General features: G+C 49.4%; 1 protein-coding gene and 1 long non-coding RNA gene across 9 annotated transcripts in view; one reads left to right on the top strand and one right to left on the bottom strand.

Annotated features, from left to right (window-relative positions):
• The window catches only part of MYH10 (myosin heavy chain 10), a 134,233-nt gene that overhangs the window by 10,668 nt on the left and 104,369 nt on the right, over nt 1–19,196 (bottom strand). For all 7 annotated transcript variants that reach the window (XM_067717129.1, XM_067717130.1, XM_067717134.1 and 4 more), the window contains 13 exons: nt 18,576–18,782; nt 14,606–14,743; nt 13,625–13,748; nt 12,174–12,345; nt 10,890–11,102; nt 8,318–8,462; nt 7,529–7,735; nt 6,307–6,411; nt 4,971–5,123; nt 4,379–4,627; nt 3,884–4,096; nt 2,111–2,323; nt 854–1,015 (listed from right to left, as the gene is read on the bottom strand). In XM_067717129.1, coding sequence (XP_067573230.1) covers nt 854–1,015; nt 2,111–2,323; nt 3,884–4,096; nt 4,379–4,627; nt 4,971–5,123; nt 6,307–6,411; nt 7,529–7,735; nt 8,318–8,462; nt 10,890–11,102; nt 12,174–12,345; nt 13,625–13,748; nt 14,606–14,743; nt 18,576–18,782 — 2,301 coding nt within the window. The remainder of the gene's footprint in view (nt 1–853; nt 1,016–2,110; nt 2,324–3,883; nt 4,097–4,378; nt 4,628–4,970; nt 5,124–6,306; nt 6,412–7,528; nt 7,736–8,317; nt 8,463–10,889; nt 11,103–12,173; nt 12,346–13,624; nt 13,749–14,605; nt 14,744–18,575; nt 18,783–19,196) is intronic.
• On the top strand, nt 5,116–7,535 carry LOC137212937 (uncharacterized). 2 transcript variants are annotated; one of them, XR_010937714.1, is made up of 3 exons: nt 5,116–5,756; nt 6,694–6,770; nt 7,261–7,535. It is a non-coding gene; the product is annotated as an uncharacterized lncRNA (long non-coding RNA). The 2 variants fall into 2 exon arrangements; XR_010937715.1 differs by having other exon boundaries at nt 5,116–6,468.

Here is a 19,196-nt window from a genome sequence, read left to right as displayed (position 1 = left end):
AGAAGTTTACACACATGTGTGCTGAGTTACAAACTAAACTGCCCTCCCTACACTGTGTCTTCCTGTGTCACTGCATACATATCCCCATCATTTGAATGGCTGGCAGTCCACCTACATTTAGGTAATTTCCCATCATAAATAACACTTCAGCTATGATCTTTGTATGTAAGTACTTCTCCTCATATTTACATTTTGTTAGGATAAATTCTCAAGACGCAGAATCACCAAGGTCAAAAGGAATGGAAACTTTCTAAAGCTTCTGTCCTAACAAACCTCCCTCCAGGGAAGTTGTGCCTACTTATATGAAAGGGCCCATCACATCCTGCCAATACTGTGAGTTACTATAGAAATCACTTTTTGTCACTGTGATAGTGAAAACCGGCACACCATCTGGGTAGCAAAAGTGACGATTCAATGAGATGGAAAGGCTCACTAAAGCTCACGGCGCTAGCGGAGGGGAGTCGACACCACTCTCCTCTTGGTGGCTCAGTGGCTGCATGTTGAGTTGAGCATCAGAGGCTGTTCAGAGCCCCAAAGCTTGTCCCTGGTGGTTGCCGCCCTGCTGGTGACTCCACCCCGATCAGTCCAAGTGGGGCAAGCACTGGCCCGCTGTAGACACTGGAGCTACACACGTGCCATCTTTATGGCCCGTGGCCCCAACCCACAGCCGAGGCTGACGGCTGCACTGTGCTCTCTGCAGGGGTGACCTGGCAACCCTGAGCCTGCGGGCAAGATGGCAGGCTGGGTGCTGCCCGGAGCCCTTCTCCCCAGCTTCCCGGGCCATGTTGCGCTTGATCTCAGTAGGGCCAGATGACACCTGCCACCACCAAGGACTGACGGCTGGCGCACTTACCTGAAGTTTGCGGAGCTGCTTGATCACTTCATCCCTAGCTTTGTTTGCAGCCTCGATTTGAGCTTCCAGGTCCTTCAGGTCTATTTCCATTTTCTTCTTTGAAGCCACAGCAAGGGCCCGCTGTTTCCGCTCATCCTCCAGCTCAGCCTCCAGCTCCCGCACCTAATGGACCGCATGGGGTTACGTCTGGTCAGACCCAGGTGCCCACACAGAACCGGCACGTGAGGGCTCGGGTTACTCTGGAGAGGTGCTGCCTGCCACTGGGCAGTTATGACTGTTATTAGCAGTTAATTTGTACAGAGAGATCTTTAACCACCACCACTGGTACAAACCATTTCCACCGACCACAGCAAAGGCACGTAAGGAGGCAGAGCTCATGGTCTCGGTGATGCAACGAGACTGGCCCACGTGCCCAGAGCAGAGTTCTCGGGCCAGCACCTTGCGGGTGGGCCAGCACCCCGCGGGTGGGCCAGCACCCCGTGGGCAAGCCAGCCAGGATGCAGACCCTCCAGCCCCCGTCGGGCCTTCAGATGACACACCCTGCTAAGTCCGTTCTGAATTCCTGACCCACAGAAACTCAGTTAATGCGTATTGTTTTAAGTCACTAGGTTTGAGGTAAGTTGTTATCTAGCAATAAATGACTAATAAAATAAGTATTAGTGGACTGCAAATAACAAAGCAAAATTAAATCCATCTCAGATCCAAGACTTGACACCATGAACTCCAAGGGACTGAGAAAATATCCACAATTAATTTTTAAAGTAAACTTTTAAATTAGAAGTTTAACATGCACTCAGGAAAGTATATAAATCATAAGTGCCCAAGCAACTTCTTAAAATTAAAAAAAATGTAAATACCTAGAGGTTTCCCTTTAAAGAGTGGCTTAATGAGGACGTGTGATCTGACCTTCGGAATACTCTGAATCACCTTGTCAGGTACATATTGATTCTTCCCTTTATCGATACTCATGAGACTCACAGAACTTGAACCTGACTACATGTCCCTGGAGATTCCACTAAGGGCTTTTCAATGGATATCCTGGCTTGTAAGTAGCAGTGATATTATCTGAGAAATAGGAAATCAAAACCAGTTGTATTACATTTTAAAGAATAAAATTATCAAAAAAAAATTATCAAATGACCAAATACATTTCCTCCAGCTAATATGTTCCAATGTGAATGAATAAGATATTGACCCAGAACTGGGCTTTGAGAACAAACCAGTTCCTGTTCCGGGGGCCACTCTTCCATGACCTACCTGTTTAATGAGTAGCCGCTTCTTTTCCTCGTTCTGCTCATCTCTGGTCTGCAAGTCCCTCTCGAACTGGGCCTTCATGGCCTGCATGTTGACCTCCAGGCGAAGCTTGGCGTCTTCTGTAGCCTGAAGCTCATCTTCTAGCTCTTCTAGCTGGGTCCTCATTTCCTCCACCTGCTGCTCTAGGGCCCGTTTGGATTTTTCAAGTTCATGAACCTGGACCACGGGAAGCACAGGGAGGGGATGACCCTTGGTGGAGGGACAAGCAAGGACAGCAGTTCCTGTTTATAGGCACCCCACCCCCCTATGCATCCTCCCCTCCCACTGCAGCTACACTAGTCCTCATTTCAGAACGCGCCATCTGAATGACAGGCCTGATTTCTTTATTCACATGTGCTCTAGAGTCGATCAGTTACTCTCCCATGACCTTGAAGCCGAGAGATCTTTAAAAGCCATGAACAATAAAAAGAGCGTGGTGTCAGGGGAGTCGCCTGTTGACTGGCCACTGTGTCTAACACAGTACCTCCCTCTTGCTGTGGAAGAGGTCATTTGTATTGAAAATGCACATGTGGAGACTTAACGTACGAGGTGTGTGAGGCCTGCCAAGCAGGGTGCAGTGAAAAAGGGGTTTGACCTTTCTCTGCGCAAAGATCCCCACCACACACGTTTCCTAAGTTCTCGGTGCCAAGCGCTGTGCTGGGTGCTCCCCCTTCACGTCCCCTCTGATCCCGGAGACGATCCTTAGGCAGGCGTGCGCAGGTGCTATTATGATGTGTCCCTTTGGGGTTCACGGCCATGTCAGTTCTCACGCGGGCAGGAGAAGCCTTACGACGTGAGGAGGGCCTGTGTCTCTTAGTGTCTGGCACTCCACAGGCACAAAGGAACGCTTGTGGAATGAACGTGGGACTGTCGATTGTTCTGAAGAAAACTAATGTGGAACAAGAAAACGGAATCAGTCGTGGAATTCTCTCTCTACATTTTACTACGTAATCCTGGCCATTTCTACTCTAGGAGGCCTCTTCTTGTCCACGGGGCCGGTCCCCAGGCTGTAGGAGACTCAGCAGGAAGGTAGGACAGTCCTTCCTCCCTTATGATGTGGCCAGAGAGTCCGTGTCCCAGGAAAATGAGCTTTTATCTTTAGAGAGGACTTTATGCCTTTCAGAGCACAGCTGCAGCAGCTTCATGAAACAGGCAAGTATCGCGTCCATTTGACAGAAGAGGAAACGTAGGCTTAGGCAGGTTAAATGGGAGCTTGGGGGAGAGTCAAGCCCCGAACCTGTTCTGATCCCCAGGCCTGGGTCCCCATCACTATCCTCAACGCCTCTTACACTAGGGGAGGGGGGGAGGGTAAATAAAAATCCCAGCAGCTCCTGGGGGAAGCGTGTGCAGTGGGAGGACAAGAGGGTCCCCCCGGCTCCTCTCCAGCTTCCCCACTCGGTGCAGGAGACAGATCCCACTGCCCTCAATCTGAGGGGACTTCAGGTACTTGCGTGTGATACACCTGAGGCTCAGGAACAGAGAAGCCCTTCATTTAAAGGACCCCCGTCAGGATGCAGCTTAGGGCGGGGAGGGCCTGTGAAAGCGACAAGAACTCCCCGCCTGGCTTTGGCACAGGTAACCGAGAACAGACTGCAGAAAACCTGATGGCTTATCCTGGGAGTCTTTAACCCCCTAATTACATACAGGCCAAGACACTCCTGGCCCGCTTCGCTGTAGGGCTGGGCCTCCCCAGAGTCGCCTGCCTGCCCCGAAGGCACCGGTCCCCGGGACACTCACGTTCTTGCCCACGTCGTCCTTGGAGCTCATCAGGTCCTCCATGTCTGCCCGCAGCTGCTTGTTCTGCCGCTCAGACTCTTCCTTGGCCTCCAGGGCCTCCTCAAGGGCACGGGCCAGGGACAGGGCTTTGGTTTCCTTCTCTCTGGCCTCTGCTTCGGCCCGGTCTCGCTCTTCCGCGTAGCGGGCAGAGATGTTCTTCTCTTCTGCTAACAGCTACACGGGATGGCGTTGGGAGACAGTAAAAATCGATTTCAAAAGCAACAGAGACTCCTCTCATTTGCTACGTGCCTGAATTATTGCTAAGAATATCAGGCGTGTTCTCCTGTTTCCTTCTTTATGCTGGTCTGCTTTTTCCAATTTTGCTATAAATACATATTGCTCTTAAATAAGAAAGGATTATTTTAAGCCGAAATGACAAAGGCGAGGGCTTTGCCAGGAGGAAACACGTGTGGCGCTGGCCCTGGAGCCCAGGGGTGGGGAGCGCTGGGCACCCACCTGATCGAACTTCTTCTGCTTCTTCTCCAAGTTGGAGACGATCTGGCGCTGGTGGTCCAGGTCCACCAGCAGGTCATCAAGCTCCTGCTGCAGGCGGTTCTTGGTCTTCTCCAGCTTGTCGTAGGCCAGGGCCTTCTCCTCCAGGCGCTGGCTCAGTGCTTCCACGTCTTTAAGGAGCTTCTTCTTGGCTTCTTCCAAACTTTCAATTGTCCCCAGGTCATCATCTACTTTCTTCTTGGTATCTGTCAACTGAAGGAAAAAAGATCACGATTAAAGAACTCAACTGGATTTCACACTTGAGGAATAAAGATAAAACTTGTTTTCAGTATTCTGTCTGAAGAAATAATATCAAGCAATACTATGCGTTTCTGAGCAAATGGATCTTAGACCGTAAATGTCTTCGCTAATCATCTATAAAAGGATGACTGGATTGGAATTTACACAGTTGACACAGTCCGAGGGTCTTCACCTTGCTCCCAACAAGACCCAATTAACTGTCCCAAATGGAGTTGAAACCACCCAGCAGGGCAGGGACGTCAGCTGCTAAACACACACACTGAGGCCACATGGCGTCCCGAGTGGATGCACGCACCTGGGCCTGCAGGGCCAGCACCTGCTTTTCCAGGTTCTTCCTGGCCTCTTCCTCCTCCTCCTGCTGCTCCTGGAGGCTGTTCTTTTCCTCCTCCAGCTGCCGGATCCGACTGCTCAGGTTCAGTTTTTGGCGTGTCTCTTCCTGAAGAAGCTCCTGTTTATTTTTATAAACGGTCAGTACTTAGGTTATGGTAATCACCCAAACCACAATGCCTCTGTTAAAAAAAACAGAGTCTCAGTGTGTGCGAAATACCCAGTGATATTAACAAACAAGTGATTTTAAAACACACCTGATCATTTAACAAGTGCCCTTAGTACAATATTGCTTTAAAGTTGTTCACGAGGGAATTCTCTGGCAGTCCAATGGCTAGGACTCCACGCTTTCACTGCCGAGGGCGTGGGTTCCATCCCTGGTCGGGGAACCAAGATCCCGCAAGCCGTGCAGTGTGGCCAAAAAACCCAAAACAAACTTGTTCACGAGCAATGGCAGCGTCACCCCGCCAGGGGCCCAGGCCAGGGACCTGCGAGCTTCCCTTTCCCACATCTTTTATCACTCCTGGAATCCTTTCCTGTTTCTCTCAGGTCAGCGTTAATGAACGAAAACCATGAGAAAATGTTTAAAATGGCCAGCAGTGCACGAATGTATAACAGGACCGCCGCCTGGTGAACCATACCCCGGTGAACCGCACCCCAGGCAGCGCCCGGCCAGACAGCAAGAGCCGCCTACCAGGCACCCACACATGCCTGCCAGACACAGGAACCGCAGGCTCTAGATATGAGCTCAAAGGTGAGTTCCTGAGCATCAGGGCTGGTTTTGGTGCAAGATGGTTGAAAATAAACGTAGAGCAGAATGACTTCCCTGGTGGCACAGTGGTTAAGAATCCACCTGCCCATGCAGGGGACAGGGGTTTGCGCCCTGGTCCGGGAAGATCCCACATGCAGCGGAGCAACGAAGCCCATGTACCACAACTACTGAGCCTGCGCTCTAGAGCCTGCAAGCCACAACTACTGAGCCTGCACTCTAGAGCCCGGGAGACAACTACTGAAGCCCGTGCGCCTAGAGCCTGTGCTCCACCACAAGGGAAGCCACCGCAATGAGAAGCCTGTGCACCGCAACGAAGAGTAGACTCTGCTCGCCGCAACTAGAGAAAGCCCGCATGCAGCAACGAAAACCCAACTCGGCCCAAAATAAATAAATTTATATAAAGAAAAAAAAGTAGAGTAGAAAATCAGAAAGAGGTGATAAGAGGGCAGTTCTGGGAATAGCATGTTTCACCAATTTACAGATTACAGAAACAGCAGAGTTACTATTAACACTCTACCCCTGGGGGAAATACCTGTGTGTCCTGGAGTTGAGACTCAAGACCAGCTGCGTCCTTGGCAAACTTAATACCCTTTTTCTCTGCTTCTTCTAGAAGAGTTGAGACATTATCCAATTCATTCTGCGAGGAGGAGTGAAAGGTTATGACTCACTTCAGCAGCAGGCAGAGAGAAGAGTGGTGGGTTCTGGACCCTAAGTGCCCACAAAGCGAGCATATCGCGGGGAGGAGGGGTCAGCCTCAGCTGAGGAGGGCTCACCACCGAGAATCTGCCGCCCCCGTGAGCAGGCCCTGAGCCAGCCACCGCAGAGAGCCTCCACCTACGGCCCGGACAGGGAGGCTTAGGACGGCAGAGCCCACACGTGGGGGGCGTTCTCCTAACTGGCTTGCTATCTTGTTTTTCAGCGTCAAGAGACAAAAATTATACCGAATCCTCTGAAAGAGTGGCTGCTGTCCTATGTGAGGAGGCTCACGATCAGCAGGTGTTTTATTTTAACCCTTTTTCACACGAAGATGCACCATCCCTATACTGGGGGGAGGTGGGTAGCGGGCGCGAGTGTAATTCATTTTCTTAGAGAACTTGAAAACTTTATCACACAGATTCAGATAAGTTTAAATTCTAAGAGTCACAGCCCACAGTTCTTTTTAAGCTGAAAGAAAATCTGGTATGATATACTTATCATGAATATGTAGCTATTTCTTATGGTCAGATTTTATGAATAATGTGGTAAAAACATTTTTTTCTTTTTCGTGTTTAATTAATGATAGCTCTAAAATACCTCCCCCCCTAGAAACCCCCATGGCGTAAGACCATCTATGTCTTTTGTGGGGACAGTGGGCCGTAGACAAAAGGAACAGGAGCTGCCCTTCGTTCTAGTCTGTCCTCTAGTCACGTGAGCAAAGGGAAGGCACACGGAGGACGTTTCTATACTTGAAACTCAAGCTGATGGCATTTGTTTTTCCTCATTTTAGCAATGCCCTTCAGAGATCCCCCCACTTCATCAGTCTTGGCAGCAGCGGGGCGGGGAGGGCTGTGGACTCAGCAGAGCCCAGAGGCAGGCAAGCTTCTCACGTCCTCATCCACCAGACTCACCCGGGGGGGCACTGTGAGCTTCAAGTGGGAGAGCGACACGAGGAGCCTAACGTGGACCTGAGGCAGCCCAGGCGCCCCCAATGTCAGTCCCCTCCCCACCCCGCCAGACACTGGGGGCGACGTCCAGGAAAGGCTTTCCAGGCCTACCTGTAACTTATTCGCTTTCTCGGCCAGTTCCACCCTGAGTCTGTCTCCTTCCGAGACCTTGGCGTGGAGCTCCTGGACCTGGGCGTCCAGCTTCTTCCTCTTGTGCTCAGACTCGGCCTTGACCTGCTGCAGCACTTTCACCTCGCACGCCAGCTCCTTGTTGTCCGTCTCCAGGCCCTGCTTGTTCTTCTCCAGATTTGCCTTGAACTAGGAGAGAGAAGGGAGGAACACTTCACTCGCAGTTCTACAACAGAGGACGCAAAGGGCGTGGCTTTGGTGTCCGGAGAACCGTGCTGACACGGAGTGAGCCTGCAGTCGACATCTGTTGCATAAATGAAGGAAGACACCTGCTGTTCTCGGAGTGTGAAGACTTCTGTGGGCGGAGCACCCCTGTACACCCCGCTCAGGGCAGCAGATACAGTATGGGGGGGCGCTGGCAGCACCACGGGGGGCCAGCATGTGAGAGGCGGAGGCGGGAACGATGAAGCAAGGGCAACGATGTGTGCGGTGCCTGAGACAGACTGGAGGCGGGAGGGGCAGGGGGCAGGGCACCAGGGACACCCAAAGGGCCTGGCGGCTTCTGGGCAGCAGGTGAGCAAGAGCAGGACGTGCAGCTGCTGAAGCTTTAGAGCTCAGTCATCAGGAGGAAGAGGGCTACCAGTGAGAGGAATATGTGATTTAAAAATAAAATCAGGGGCGCCTGGCTCCCCCAGGCCAGCACTGTGCTCTCAGAGAGCGGCCGCTGCGGGAGCACCTGGACCCCCACGCTGCCCACCGACGTGTCCCTACCCTCTTCGCCTGCTCTAGCTGCTCCGACAGCTCCTCCAGGGCGGTCGCGTGTCTCTGCCTCATGTCCTGGATCTGAGCCTCGTGGTTCTTCGTTTCCTCCTCGAGAGCTTTCTTCAGCTCTGCCACTTCTTGTTCACGTTTGGTGCTAGAGAAACATAATTTTAGAGGAAGAAGCTCAGAATTAGTTGAATGACTAAATTAAATGCACATTTTTAAAGTTCTGCTTTTGTTTGAAACATGACATGGATTCCAGGAGGCTGGCGTGTCTGTTACTGGGGTAGCGGGAAACCTTCCAGAACCAGCATGACCCCCATTCCACATGCGACTTACAGTCGAGACACGGTGTAATGTCCCTAAGGGTCTTCGGACGTCCGGGGCAGCCTGGGTGTATCACAGGCCAGGCACTGCTTAACACAAGACGCCAAAATGCCTGCCACAGCGCCAGCAGGCATTTCAGTAAAACCGGAAGAGGGTAAATCCCCCAGAGGGCTGGTAAAGGCTCATCAGGCGGGACACTGCACCCCGACAAAAGTGGGGCTGAGCACCACCTTTAATTTAAGCGCACAGCTTAACACTGAAACCAGTTAAGGTAAATACCACTCCTGCCGAGAGCTGCCGTAACACCGAGAGCTTAGAGAGCAGTAACTTTCCCATCATTCTGCAGCACAACTCTGGCAAACTTGCTCTAAAACCCGTGGCCAGTCAAAGCAGTGACGTATATGCTGATTGCTGTGTGGGCGCACTTTCCTCTCTACAAGGAAGCGAAATCTAGGGGCTGCGACCAGCTGCGGCAAAGAGAAAAGGGGCCCAGGTGGCTGCTAGCTGCGTGGTGGCAGGTCACCAGACAAAGGGAGCCACCAGAGTCACGGTGGTGCAGCCTGGCTCGGCCACACGTTCACTGGAGGCGAAAGGCGTGCGGGGGTCTGGCCTTGTCCTCTGCAAGCTTCCGTGCAGAGGAAGGGATGGATGCTGGAGGTGGGGGAGGGGCACCGGCATCCAAGCATCAGCCCGACAGGACAGACTCCATCGAGGTTACTTCAGTTCACCCCCCATCTACCAGATAGCAACACCATTTCCCCTGACGCATCGGAACTGCAGGCCATCCGACCCCTTCACCAGCAGAAGCAGGGAGTGCTGTGTTGGAGCACACCCACGGTTTTAACCAATATGCACATACTGGACTTCCCTGGCGGTCCACTGGTTAAGACTCCGTGCTTCCAATGCAAGGAGGGTGGGTTTGATCCCTGGTTGGGGAACTAAGATCCTGCAAGCCCTGCAGTGTGGCCAAAAAAAAAAAAAAAAAAGCGCATATCATTGGTACTTTTTTTTTTTTTTTTAAACAAGAGTTGAAGGGAAGAAGTGAGCAGAACCTTTTTTTCTACCGTGGTTGAAAGCTCAGCTGAAAAAGGCTATTTCAACCAAGTCTAATCATTAGACTGTGGGTTCCAGCCCACAGTTCAGTGGTTTCCAGATATTTAAAAAGCAGGTATTTTAAAACCAAGGCCAGGACTTAAAACTGCTAAAAGCAGAGCTGCTCTGTGGAGGCGGGTGGGAGAGCTCGGGTGGCTCTGCGGGGACACACCCTCCCGTTGCCCTGAGGCCCTGCGTGTTAGCGGGCAAAGTCCCTGGCACGTTATCAGGCTCACCTCCTCCGCTTCTTCAGCACTGAGCGCTCCGGACACCCCCGGTCTGACCTCAGCCTGACGGCTCGGCACGGCTTCTCTCCAGGCCCAGAACCTGACGGGCACACGCCCCTACCCTACCTGCCTCTGTAAATGACCCCTACTGCCCTCGCCTTGCTGCAGGCTTTCCCTTAGCCCCCTTCTTGGGGGCAGGCTCCCCTTCCCACCACGCACAGCCTGGGACAGGTGGCAGGGGTGTGGGGGTGCGTGCGTGTGCAAGCAGCCAGGTCTACCCGCCAAGGCAGCCTGGGGATTCCTGGGCTGGCCTCACGTGCCCGGCAGCTTGGGTCTTGAGGAGGGAGGAGCCGGTCAGGAGGCCAGCAGGGGCCTCGGGCAGCCCACCTGCTCACCGCTAGTTGCGCGCGCTCTCCCGGGACTTCCCGTGAGTCGTGTCTGGCTGCGCTCGTCACTTTCCTCTTGCCTACGCTCGGCGGCTGGCCCATCTGTTACGTGGGTAGCTGCACTCACCTGTCCTTTTGTCTTTGTGGACACGGGCCTCCTCCTCGTCTGTTTCCTCACCACTGTTCATCAGACCAATTGCTGCAGCCAGCAGATGCCCAAACAGCCCCACCTCCTCCTGTTTCTGTGTCTGTCCCCTCTAGCCCTCTGGTCCCTGCGCCCCCCTTACTTGGTTCAGGTGTGACTCTCCCTCCAGCCAGGTGTGCGTACCTGGGGCTTTTCTGATCACACCTCCCTCTGTGCACCTGGCTGTGGTGCAGCCACCCGCCCTGTGCTTTCTACCTACAGGCCGGTTGGTTTCTAACCACCGAGATTTTCTTACTGTTCCACGTGCCACTGTTTCCAGGAGGAAGAGAGGATGCTCGAAGTGACAGCATACAGGAAACACCCCACTCCCCGAGAACGAGCATCTCTGCCCTGCCCCCACTCACCGCAGTTCCTGCTGAGCTGCCGTGGTGTCCAGCGTGTCCTCAAGCTCTGTCTTCAGAGCTTCCAGCTCCTCACTCAAGTCCCTCTTCTGCTTTTCCGCCTTGTTCCGCGAAGCCTTCTCGGATTCAAAGTCTTCCTGCAGCTCAGCAAGCTGGGCTTGCAGCTCTCGCACGACTTTAAGCGCGTTGTTCTTGTGCAGTGTCTCGTCGTCACCCCTGCGGAGACACCCGGGCACGGGAAGCGCTCAGAGCCAGCGCCCAGGGACTCTTCCCACAAGAAGACCCTGAGACACCACCCCCAGCCCACGGCCCACGGCTTGGAGGCCCAGAGCTGGTATCAGGATGGAGTCTGGGTCCTGTCCAAAGGGCTAATAAAGTTCTCCGTGAAAAGGTAGGACCATCTCACTTTAATGATTATAATATTTAAAAATTCCCTCTCAGGCAAATGTTCTTCTAGTTAAAACACTGCTCAAGGTAGCCGTCTTGTCCGTCAGATTGGTTCCAGCCCACAGCAAATGTGCAAATTCAGAGAAGTTCTTGGAACAAAGTGGAAGCAGACCCGCCACCTTCACACCCTCCACTCTACGCCTCCTCTATCCTCTGGTGCATCTTTTTGCTCACGTGTGATTTAATGTGGGTGGATGTTCTGACCGGGGATGGGTGGGAAGTTTGAGATGAGGGAGGGGAAGCTGACACATGGGAGCAGGTGGAGAATTTTAGTTCTGGGTCTCAGCCCTCACCTCTGTAAGTGGCCGAAGAAAGACTAACGGTGACAGAGGCAGAGAAGAATTTGTTATAAGATTTTCTTGATTGTAATAAATTATAAATTAAACTGAGTCCTATGACCATGTAACCAAATAGTTATTGGTTAAAGGAATGAAATGAAATATTAGCATAAATGAATTTACTATATATGACTTACATTCTGTAACTGAATGGTTTAGGACTGAGTAGCCAATCGTGCTACAAGAGGGGGGAATACTTCTGAAAAGCGATTTCCTCTAAACTTCTAAATCATATTGAAATTAATCTGTAACGTACAGAAACCAGAGCATTTGATATGGTTAAAACTGTTGGTTCAGGTGTGAATTTTCAAGGATTTCATGATATGACTCGTGATTTTTAAGTGTGAATACCAAGAAGGATTGATGAGATTTTCTGGCTGCCCCAACACACATGCTCCCTGGTCTCCCAGGCCCGTGTCACACCCAATGACGAGGAAGCCATACGTCGGTGTCCCGGGGTCTCTCTGTCGGGACCCCCTCCAGCCACATGCCTAGCGCAGACCTGGCCAGGGCGCCCTGCAGCTCCTCCTCCTTCTTGGCCACCTGGATCTTGAGCTCGTCAATCTGCGCCTGGAGCTCGGCGATCTGGTCCTGCAGGTCTGTGGTCTCACCGTCCAGTTTCCTTTTGGCCTTTTCCAGTTCCTGGCGGGTCTTCTCCTCCTTCTTTAAGCGCTCTTTAGGGCAAGAAACAAGAAGCCCTTCAACACACTGAATGTCACTCCATATGGACAAATTCAAAAAGTAAACTGATTAAAGTTGAAAATTAGCCGTTGCGTTCTAAAGCACGTCGCTGCCAACCACTCCATCACCTGAAACCCATCAAGATCAAACCGAAGGCGAGATATATTAGTAGGAGGGTGGGATTTTCAGGAAGAAACTGGGAGGATTCTAAGGACATCCTTCCACAGGGAGCAGGCCCCCGCTCTCAGAGCCAAAGTGACCTGGACCCCGTGCTGTGCCCGGGATCGCAGAGGGCTGGGCAGAGGCGGGGTGGCATGTGACTCCTGTCCCCCCCGGCTCCCTTTTCACCGGGAATCCCTGGTTTGAACCCAGACTGCAGTTCCTGAGCCCTGAGGGCGAGAGGGCAGAGTGTGGGCATCTCTCCCGCCCGCCCTCTGAGTCCTGCAGTGATTCCTTAATTAGGGCTGGGATGCTTCCCGTCACACGCTGTCCTCACCCGCCCAACAGTCAGGTGAGAAAAGGACAGGCCTACCTACCCTTCCCAGAAGAATCGCCTACAGGTAAGAATGGTTTATGGAGAGAATTTCAGGCTGACAACAACGAGGACAACAAAATCCTAAATATTGTTTTAGAAACCACTCATTTTCTCCCCGTTATAAACGACCACACGACAGCAGGGTGTTAAGAGCCAGGTTCTTCCTCCTCTGTCGATGCCAGTCTCCAGTTGCGGGTCAAAGGGAAGGTGTTCTGGGCTCTTTCCCACTTCCACCCTCTTTTCTTATTTCTTTTGCAGAAGGCAGTGATCCATTTTGCAAAAATCCTAGCATTTGCTGACGTGACTTGGGCCATCAGAGCGAGACACTGCTACCGTGCACAGAGTCTCCTGTCCCTGTCAGGTTTTGTGTCAGCAGCTGTCCCTTTGTGAAGGGAAACCTAGGCACCTCGACGCAGCATTTAGATTAAACACGTACAAATTTAACGGCCTGTGCAGCTCAAACTTAATTTACGTCCCAACCGTGTCCACCAAAGGGCAACGTACTTTACTACAGGACCTAACTTTCAAAGTTTGAAGATAATCTAGTGCCGTTTGGGGACACCAAATACCTGATGACTAGGCAAATGGCGACACCACGTAAGAGGCTATGTTAATAGCCGAGCCCGAACTGATGAGCGGCCCCCATGCACATTTTCTATCACAGCATGCGCTGATTTAAGTGGAATCTAAAGGCTCACATGTCCTAGCCCTCAATTTCTCTAGCCTCCAACACTCACCTTCTAAGTCTGAGATCATCACTTCTTGCTTATTCCTGATCTTGGCCAGGTTTTTTGCCTTTTCTTCCTCTTCAGCCAGCTGAGAGGAACACTCAGCAATGCGATCTTCCATGAGTTTCTTTTCCTGAATAGCAAAAACGGCTTCAGAAAAGGCATTCAAAATGACAAGTGGGTTTGGTTATTACTTAGAAAACAAGTAACGTTGGCACTGTCACCCCCAGCAGACCGTATATTCCAAAAAGGCAGGAAAAGGAGGCTCAGGACCCTCCAGAGCTTCGCCCGCCCGCCTGGCCTGCAGTCCCGCAGCCGGTGCTGAATGTATTACCGCCCAGATGGGAACAAGTCGTCGGGGAGTGTCCAAAGGGCACAAAATGTCCACGTTCAGTCATCTCAGGGATTAAAAGGATGTTTGGTGGATTAAAAAAATTAAATAGTTTCTGTCTTTAGAAATCTATACCGACTATAAATCTGTAGAGACTTAGAAAACTGAATAAATGAACTTGAAATCTTGAGAACTTCCTGTTTGAAGCCACTTTCAGTGAGAGCATTGACACAAGTATTTTCCATATTCTAAAAGCAGCTCTTGGACTCCCCTGGTGGCACAGTGGTTAAGAATCTGCCTGCCAATGCAGGGGACACGGGTTCGAGCCCTGGTCCAGGAGGATCCCACATGCCGCGGAGCAACTAAGGCCGTGCGCCACAACTGCTGAGCCTGTGCTCTAGAGCCCGCGAGCCACAACTGCTGAGCCCACGTGCCACAACTACTGAAGCCCGCGGGCCTCGAGCCCGTGCTCCACAACAAGGGAAGCCACTGCGGTGAGAAGCCTGTGCACCTCAACGAAGAGTAGCCCCTGCTCGCTGCAACTAGAGAAAGCCCGCGCGCAGCAACGAAGACCCAATGCAGCCGAAACTAAATAAATAAAATACATTTATTAAAAAAATAAAAATAAAATCAGCTCTTAAATGGAAATAGTCTCTTACTTTGATAAATTTGGAATTTTGGTCCTCGAGAAGCAGAATCTCCTCTTCCATCTTCTTGATCTTGGCCTCTGCCGTCACCTTCTCCAGCTGCAGTTTCTGGCGAGCCCCCTCCTCCTCGTCCAGCTGCTCCTCCAGGTCCTTGGGGAGAAGAAGTACATGTGGTCAGTCTCCACACTTTCTCTACGAAATTCTACACATGCTAACAAGCAAGGTCAAAATGAAAGGCCAGTGTTTGATTTTCAAAATGGCAGGGTTATTTTTAAACATATAGAATGTAATTATGTGAAACAGACACTTGTGTCCACTATAGGTTAAGTACAAAGTGGGTCAGTCCTTCTCGAAGCCAACATGGAAGAATGGAGCAGCTCTGAGAAAGAGCATTTCTTTTAAACCAGCGGTTTCAGGAAAAGGCACAGATGTGATTTATATTGAAAAGACCTGTAGCAAAGTGTTATTTATCGTACTGAGGAACTATGAACATACTTCAAAAAAGCCTTGGTGATTAAAAGCGGGTACATTTGTAAAATGGGATAATGTGTAGTTATTAAAATCCATACTTTAGAATAGTAGTAACACAGGGAAACTGAATAGTATAGTCCAGCTACATCAAACACACAAGAGAAAGACAACTCAGAAACAACCATGGAAACAGTACAGGTTGGTGAGAATGGACCGTCTCAGGTCAGGCGTGCCGTGCCGTTCACAGCACGAGTGCATCGCCAAACTGGGTGGGATTCCAGAGTTTACACATGGTTTTCCTATAACAAGCTTCTCTTTATTTCATACCCTACATTATTGTAGCTAATAAACATATGCATTACAGAACAGAGTTGTACATACAAATCAATATATGGCCAGTTTAAGAAATTTTCAAGGGACTTCCCTCATGGCACAGTGGTTAAGAATCCACCTGCCAAGGCAGGGGACATGGGTTCAAGCCCTGGTCCAGGAAGATCCCACATGCCACGGAGCAACCAAGCCCGTGCACCGCAACTACTGAGCCTGTGAGCCTAGAGCCTGTGCTCCGCAACAAGAGAAGCCACCGCAAAGAGAAGCCCGTGCACTGCAACGAAGAGTAGCCCCCACTCGCCACAACTAGAGAAAGTCCGTGCACAGCAACAAAGGCCCAACGTAGCCAAAAATAAATAAATTTATTTAAAAAAATTAATAATAAAAGCTCATAAACACAGAGGTTAAAAAAGAACTTTCAAGGGTAATTTTGGCTAAATAATTTATCACGGTTGATTCTGTAATGAAACCTCTGCACAAGATTAACCTTTTTTGTGAAAAACTTCAAACACACATATAAGTACAGAGTAGCGTGGTGATCCTGACACAAATGCATCAGCCCAAGCTTAACAGGCATCAGCTCATGGTCAGCGGTCACTTCTAAACCCCCAGCTTCTCCCTCCTCCACTGCGTTATTTTGAAGCAAATCCCAGACATTATATTTCACCTGTAAACCTTCAGGCTCTATCTCTAAAAGATGAAGACCATTTAAAAATACACTTGTTTGAACTGGAATCCAAATAAGGTTCACACGCTGTGACTGATAAGACCCTTAAGACTGCTTTAATCTCTAGGTTCTCTCAAATTTCTTTCTCCTCCCTTTTTCTCACCATTTATTTGTTAAAAAAAAAAAAACCAAAAGGGCTTCCCTGGTGGTGCAGTGGTTGAGAGTCCGCCTGCCAATGCAGGGGACGCGGGTTCGTGCCCCGGTCTGGGAGGATCACACATGCCGCGGAGCGGCTGGGCCCGTGAGCCATGGCCGCTGAGCCTGCGCATCCAGAGCCTGTGCTCCGCAACGGGAGAGGCCACAACAGTGAGAGGCCCACGTACCGCAAAAACAAAAACAAAAACAAAAACAAAAAGGACTCCACAGGTCATTTGTCCTACAGTTTCCCAGAGTCTGGATTTTGTCCACTGCATCCCTGCACTGCACACTCCTAAGGTGACAAAAGCAGTGAACAGAACAGTGGGTCCAGTGTAATTCAATTAATAAATGAATCCACATATATCTGTTCAGAAATATATGCAAAAAAATAATAGGGATTAATGGGATGATGGGTGGGAGACTTCTAAGTGCGATTTTATATTCTCTGGGAATCAGGGAATTAATATGGAATCAGGGAATTAATACTGAAAACAAAACAAAAACCAAAAACAGCTCTAGTAGTTTTTGGTTGAAAAGGAGACAGATCAGAAATCCCTGAAAGCCTCACTTGGGGGGGGGGAAAGGACAAGAGACCAACAAGGTTGGGTTTTCCCAAGAGCCATGCAGTTAATATAGAATCTCAGATATTCCATAAGAGGGGGAAAATATTTAATAATAACATTACCATAAATATTTTATAATGTGTTTGAATTTACAATGGAGATATTAAGATAACAGTGCAAAAACCCAGTGAAAGAGTCTAGAGTAAAGGTTATGAAGATGGAAACTATTGAAAAACAAAACAAGCAAACAACAACAAAAAACCCTGTTCTTACAAGGAAATGCTTGTTTTCTAAAGAGAGTAATGCAAGCATTTCATGTGAAGTTGTTAAAACGTGGAGCGTAAAACAGTAGGTTGGGGAGACTGGAGATGACTCTGGGTGTCCCTACCCTGTGTGAGTAAAATATTATCACTGAAACGAGCACATGCTCTGAAACAAAGAGAAAATCAAAATGGAAAACGAATTTGAAAAAGGATACATGTATATGTATAATTGAATTACTTTGCTGTACACCTGAAACTATCACACCATTGTTAATCAACTATACTCCAGTATAAAAATAAAATGTTTAAAAAAAAAAGAGAAAATCAAAACTGTTGATAATACCACCAGAACTCACTGTTATTGGTGACTATTATTCTAGATCTTCTGTACGTCCCCTTATAAAAATCATACAGTTTGTAAGTTATATACTTTTAGTTAGACCTTACTGTGTATACTCTTTTGCAACTCCCCTTACTAATGTATTATAAATACCCATAAAAATAGACATCTTTTAAATTTATAACTGTATATTATTACCGTAGTTTAAGAATCCCCTATTGTTAGATAATTAGTAGGCTTCCACTGATGTATGCTTTAAGTCCTAGAACTAGAATTGCTGGATTAATGTGTACTTTTTATAGCTTTCGTGATATTTTGCCAACCTATTATGGGATACTGGAAAGCTGTTTGTGTTGAAGAATGGAGAGGGCCTGGACAATTTACTGTATGGGGTATTTGCCAAGGAAATAATATGGTATCTTTTGCGGTTCTGAGAAATGTCTGAAATGTCTGTGCTTTGCAAAGATAAGCCAAGTGGTGGGGATAAAATCAAGGGAGAGATCTGGAAGAAAGAAAGTTTGGTGCTGGACCCATGAAGCAGCGGGGGCAGATACAGACACCCTGACACTCGAGGCCACACTGGATAGGCTGGGGTGGGACTCACGGAGAACGAGTCTCAGGGCACAGGCACAATCACTGTCGTCTGCATCACTCATCTGGGTGTTCAATCAGAGAGAACCGCGCTTCGTGTGAGGACAGCTGGATCTCAGTAAGAAAGTAGCTACCAGCAGGAAGGGCTAAGTGTTTTATTCCGATTCCTGGCCACCTCCTGCGCCAGCGCTGAGCATTTATTATGAACCACACCACCTCGTAGGTGTCTCTAATGGACGGAGTGAGCAGTGGAATTATTGAGAACACAACGAGCAAACTCCGTCCCTGCAGACCCTGGGACGCATCCTCTAAGATGCCACAGCAGAACATAAAAACGATTCCTGTTCAAAATAACAAATCTGCGTTTGGAGGAATCTATTATATGTGTGCTTCGAGTGATCTTTTAAAGGGGTGGGGGGGGGTGGGGAGAAACGACTTATTACTTAGGCTCCTGTTGCTCCTCAATGGACACAAGAATCCAAACCCAGAGCCTCTCTTCACTCAACAGATCCATCTGGAAACCCCAACTATAATCCTAAATGAAGCTTATCGCAGATACCTGAATGTGTGCTTGCATTTTCTTCTTTTCATTTTGGAGGATTTGGTTTCTTTCTTCTTCTTCTTCAACCCTAGACTCCAAGTCATGGAGAATCTCTTCTAATTCCTGCTTCTTAGCGGCAAGTCTTGCCCTCATCTCTTCTGCTTCAGCAAAGAGCTCAGTCTCTGCTTGTAGTTGCTCTGCCAGGATATTCTTCTCTTCTAGCAGCTGCAATCACAGTAAAGCGTCCGGTGCTATGACTGGCCGGTTGTGCACAAGAGACAGTCACTGGGACTCCAGTGGCCAGTGCAGGTCGCCCAAGAAACCCGGAGTTAAAAATATATAACGTCACTCGCAAAACTTTCAAATATATCTTCAGCTCTAGCAAAATAAGCTGGGTGAAAACTTGAGACAACAGAAACAACGAAAAAGGTTATCCTGAATAATACATATTAAATTCATGCTATTTTAAAGAATTCCCTTTCTTACTATTAAGGTAATTCACAGAGGGACCAAAGAATAGGAGAAATATTATACGAATGCTATGAAGTTCATGGTGACTGAAGCCATCTGGTATCAAATGATATTCTGGCCTCTACTGTTAAAACTTTTTGGCCCTGAACACATCAGTCCTATCACTGT

The sequence above is a fragment of the Pseudorca crassidens genome, chromosome 19 (genome assembly GCF_039906515.1).
Source record: "Pseudorca crassidens isolate mPseCra1 chromosome 19, mPseCra1.hap1, whole genome shotgun sequence".
Lineage (NCBI taxonomy): Eukaryota > Metazoa > Chordata > Mammalia > Artiodactyla > Delphinidae > Pseudorca > Pseudorca crassidens.
This window is presented reverse-complemented; position numbering and strand designations above follow the sequence as displayed.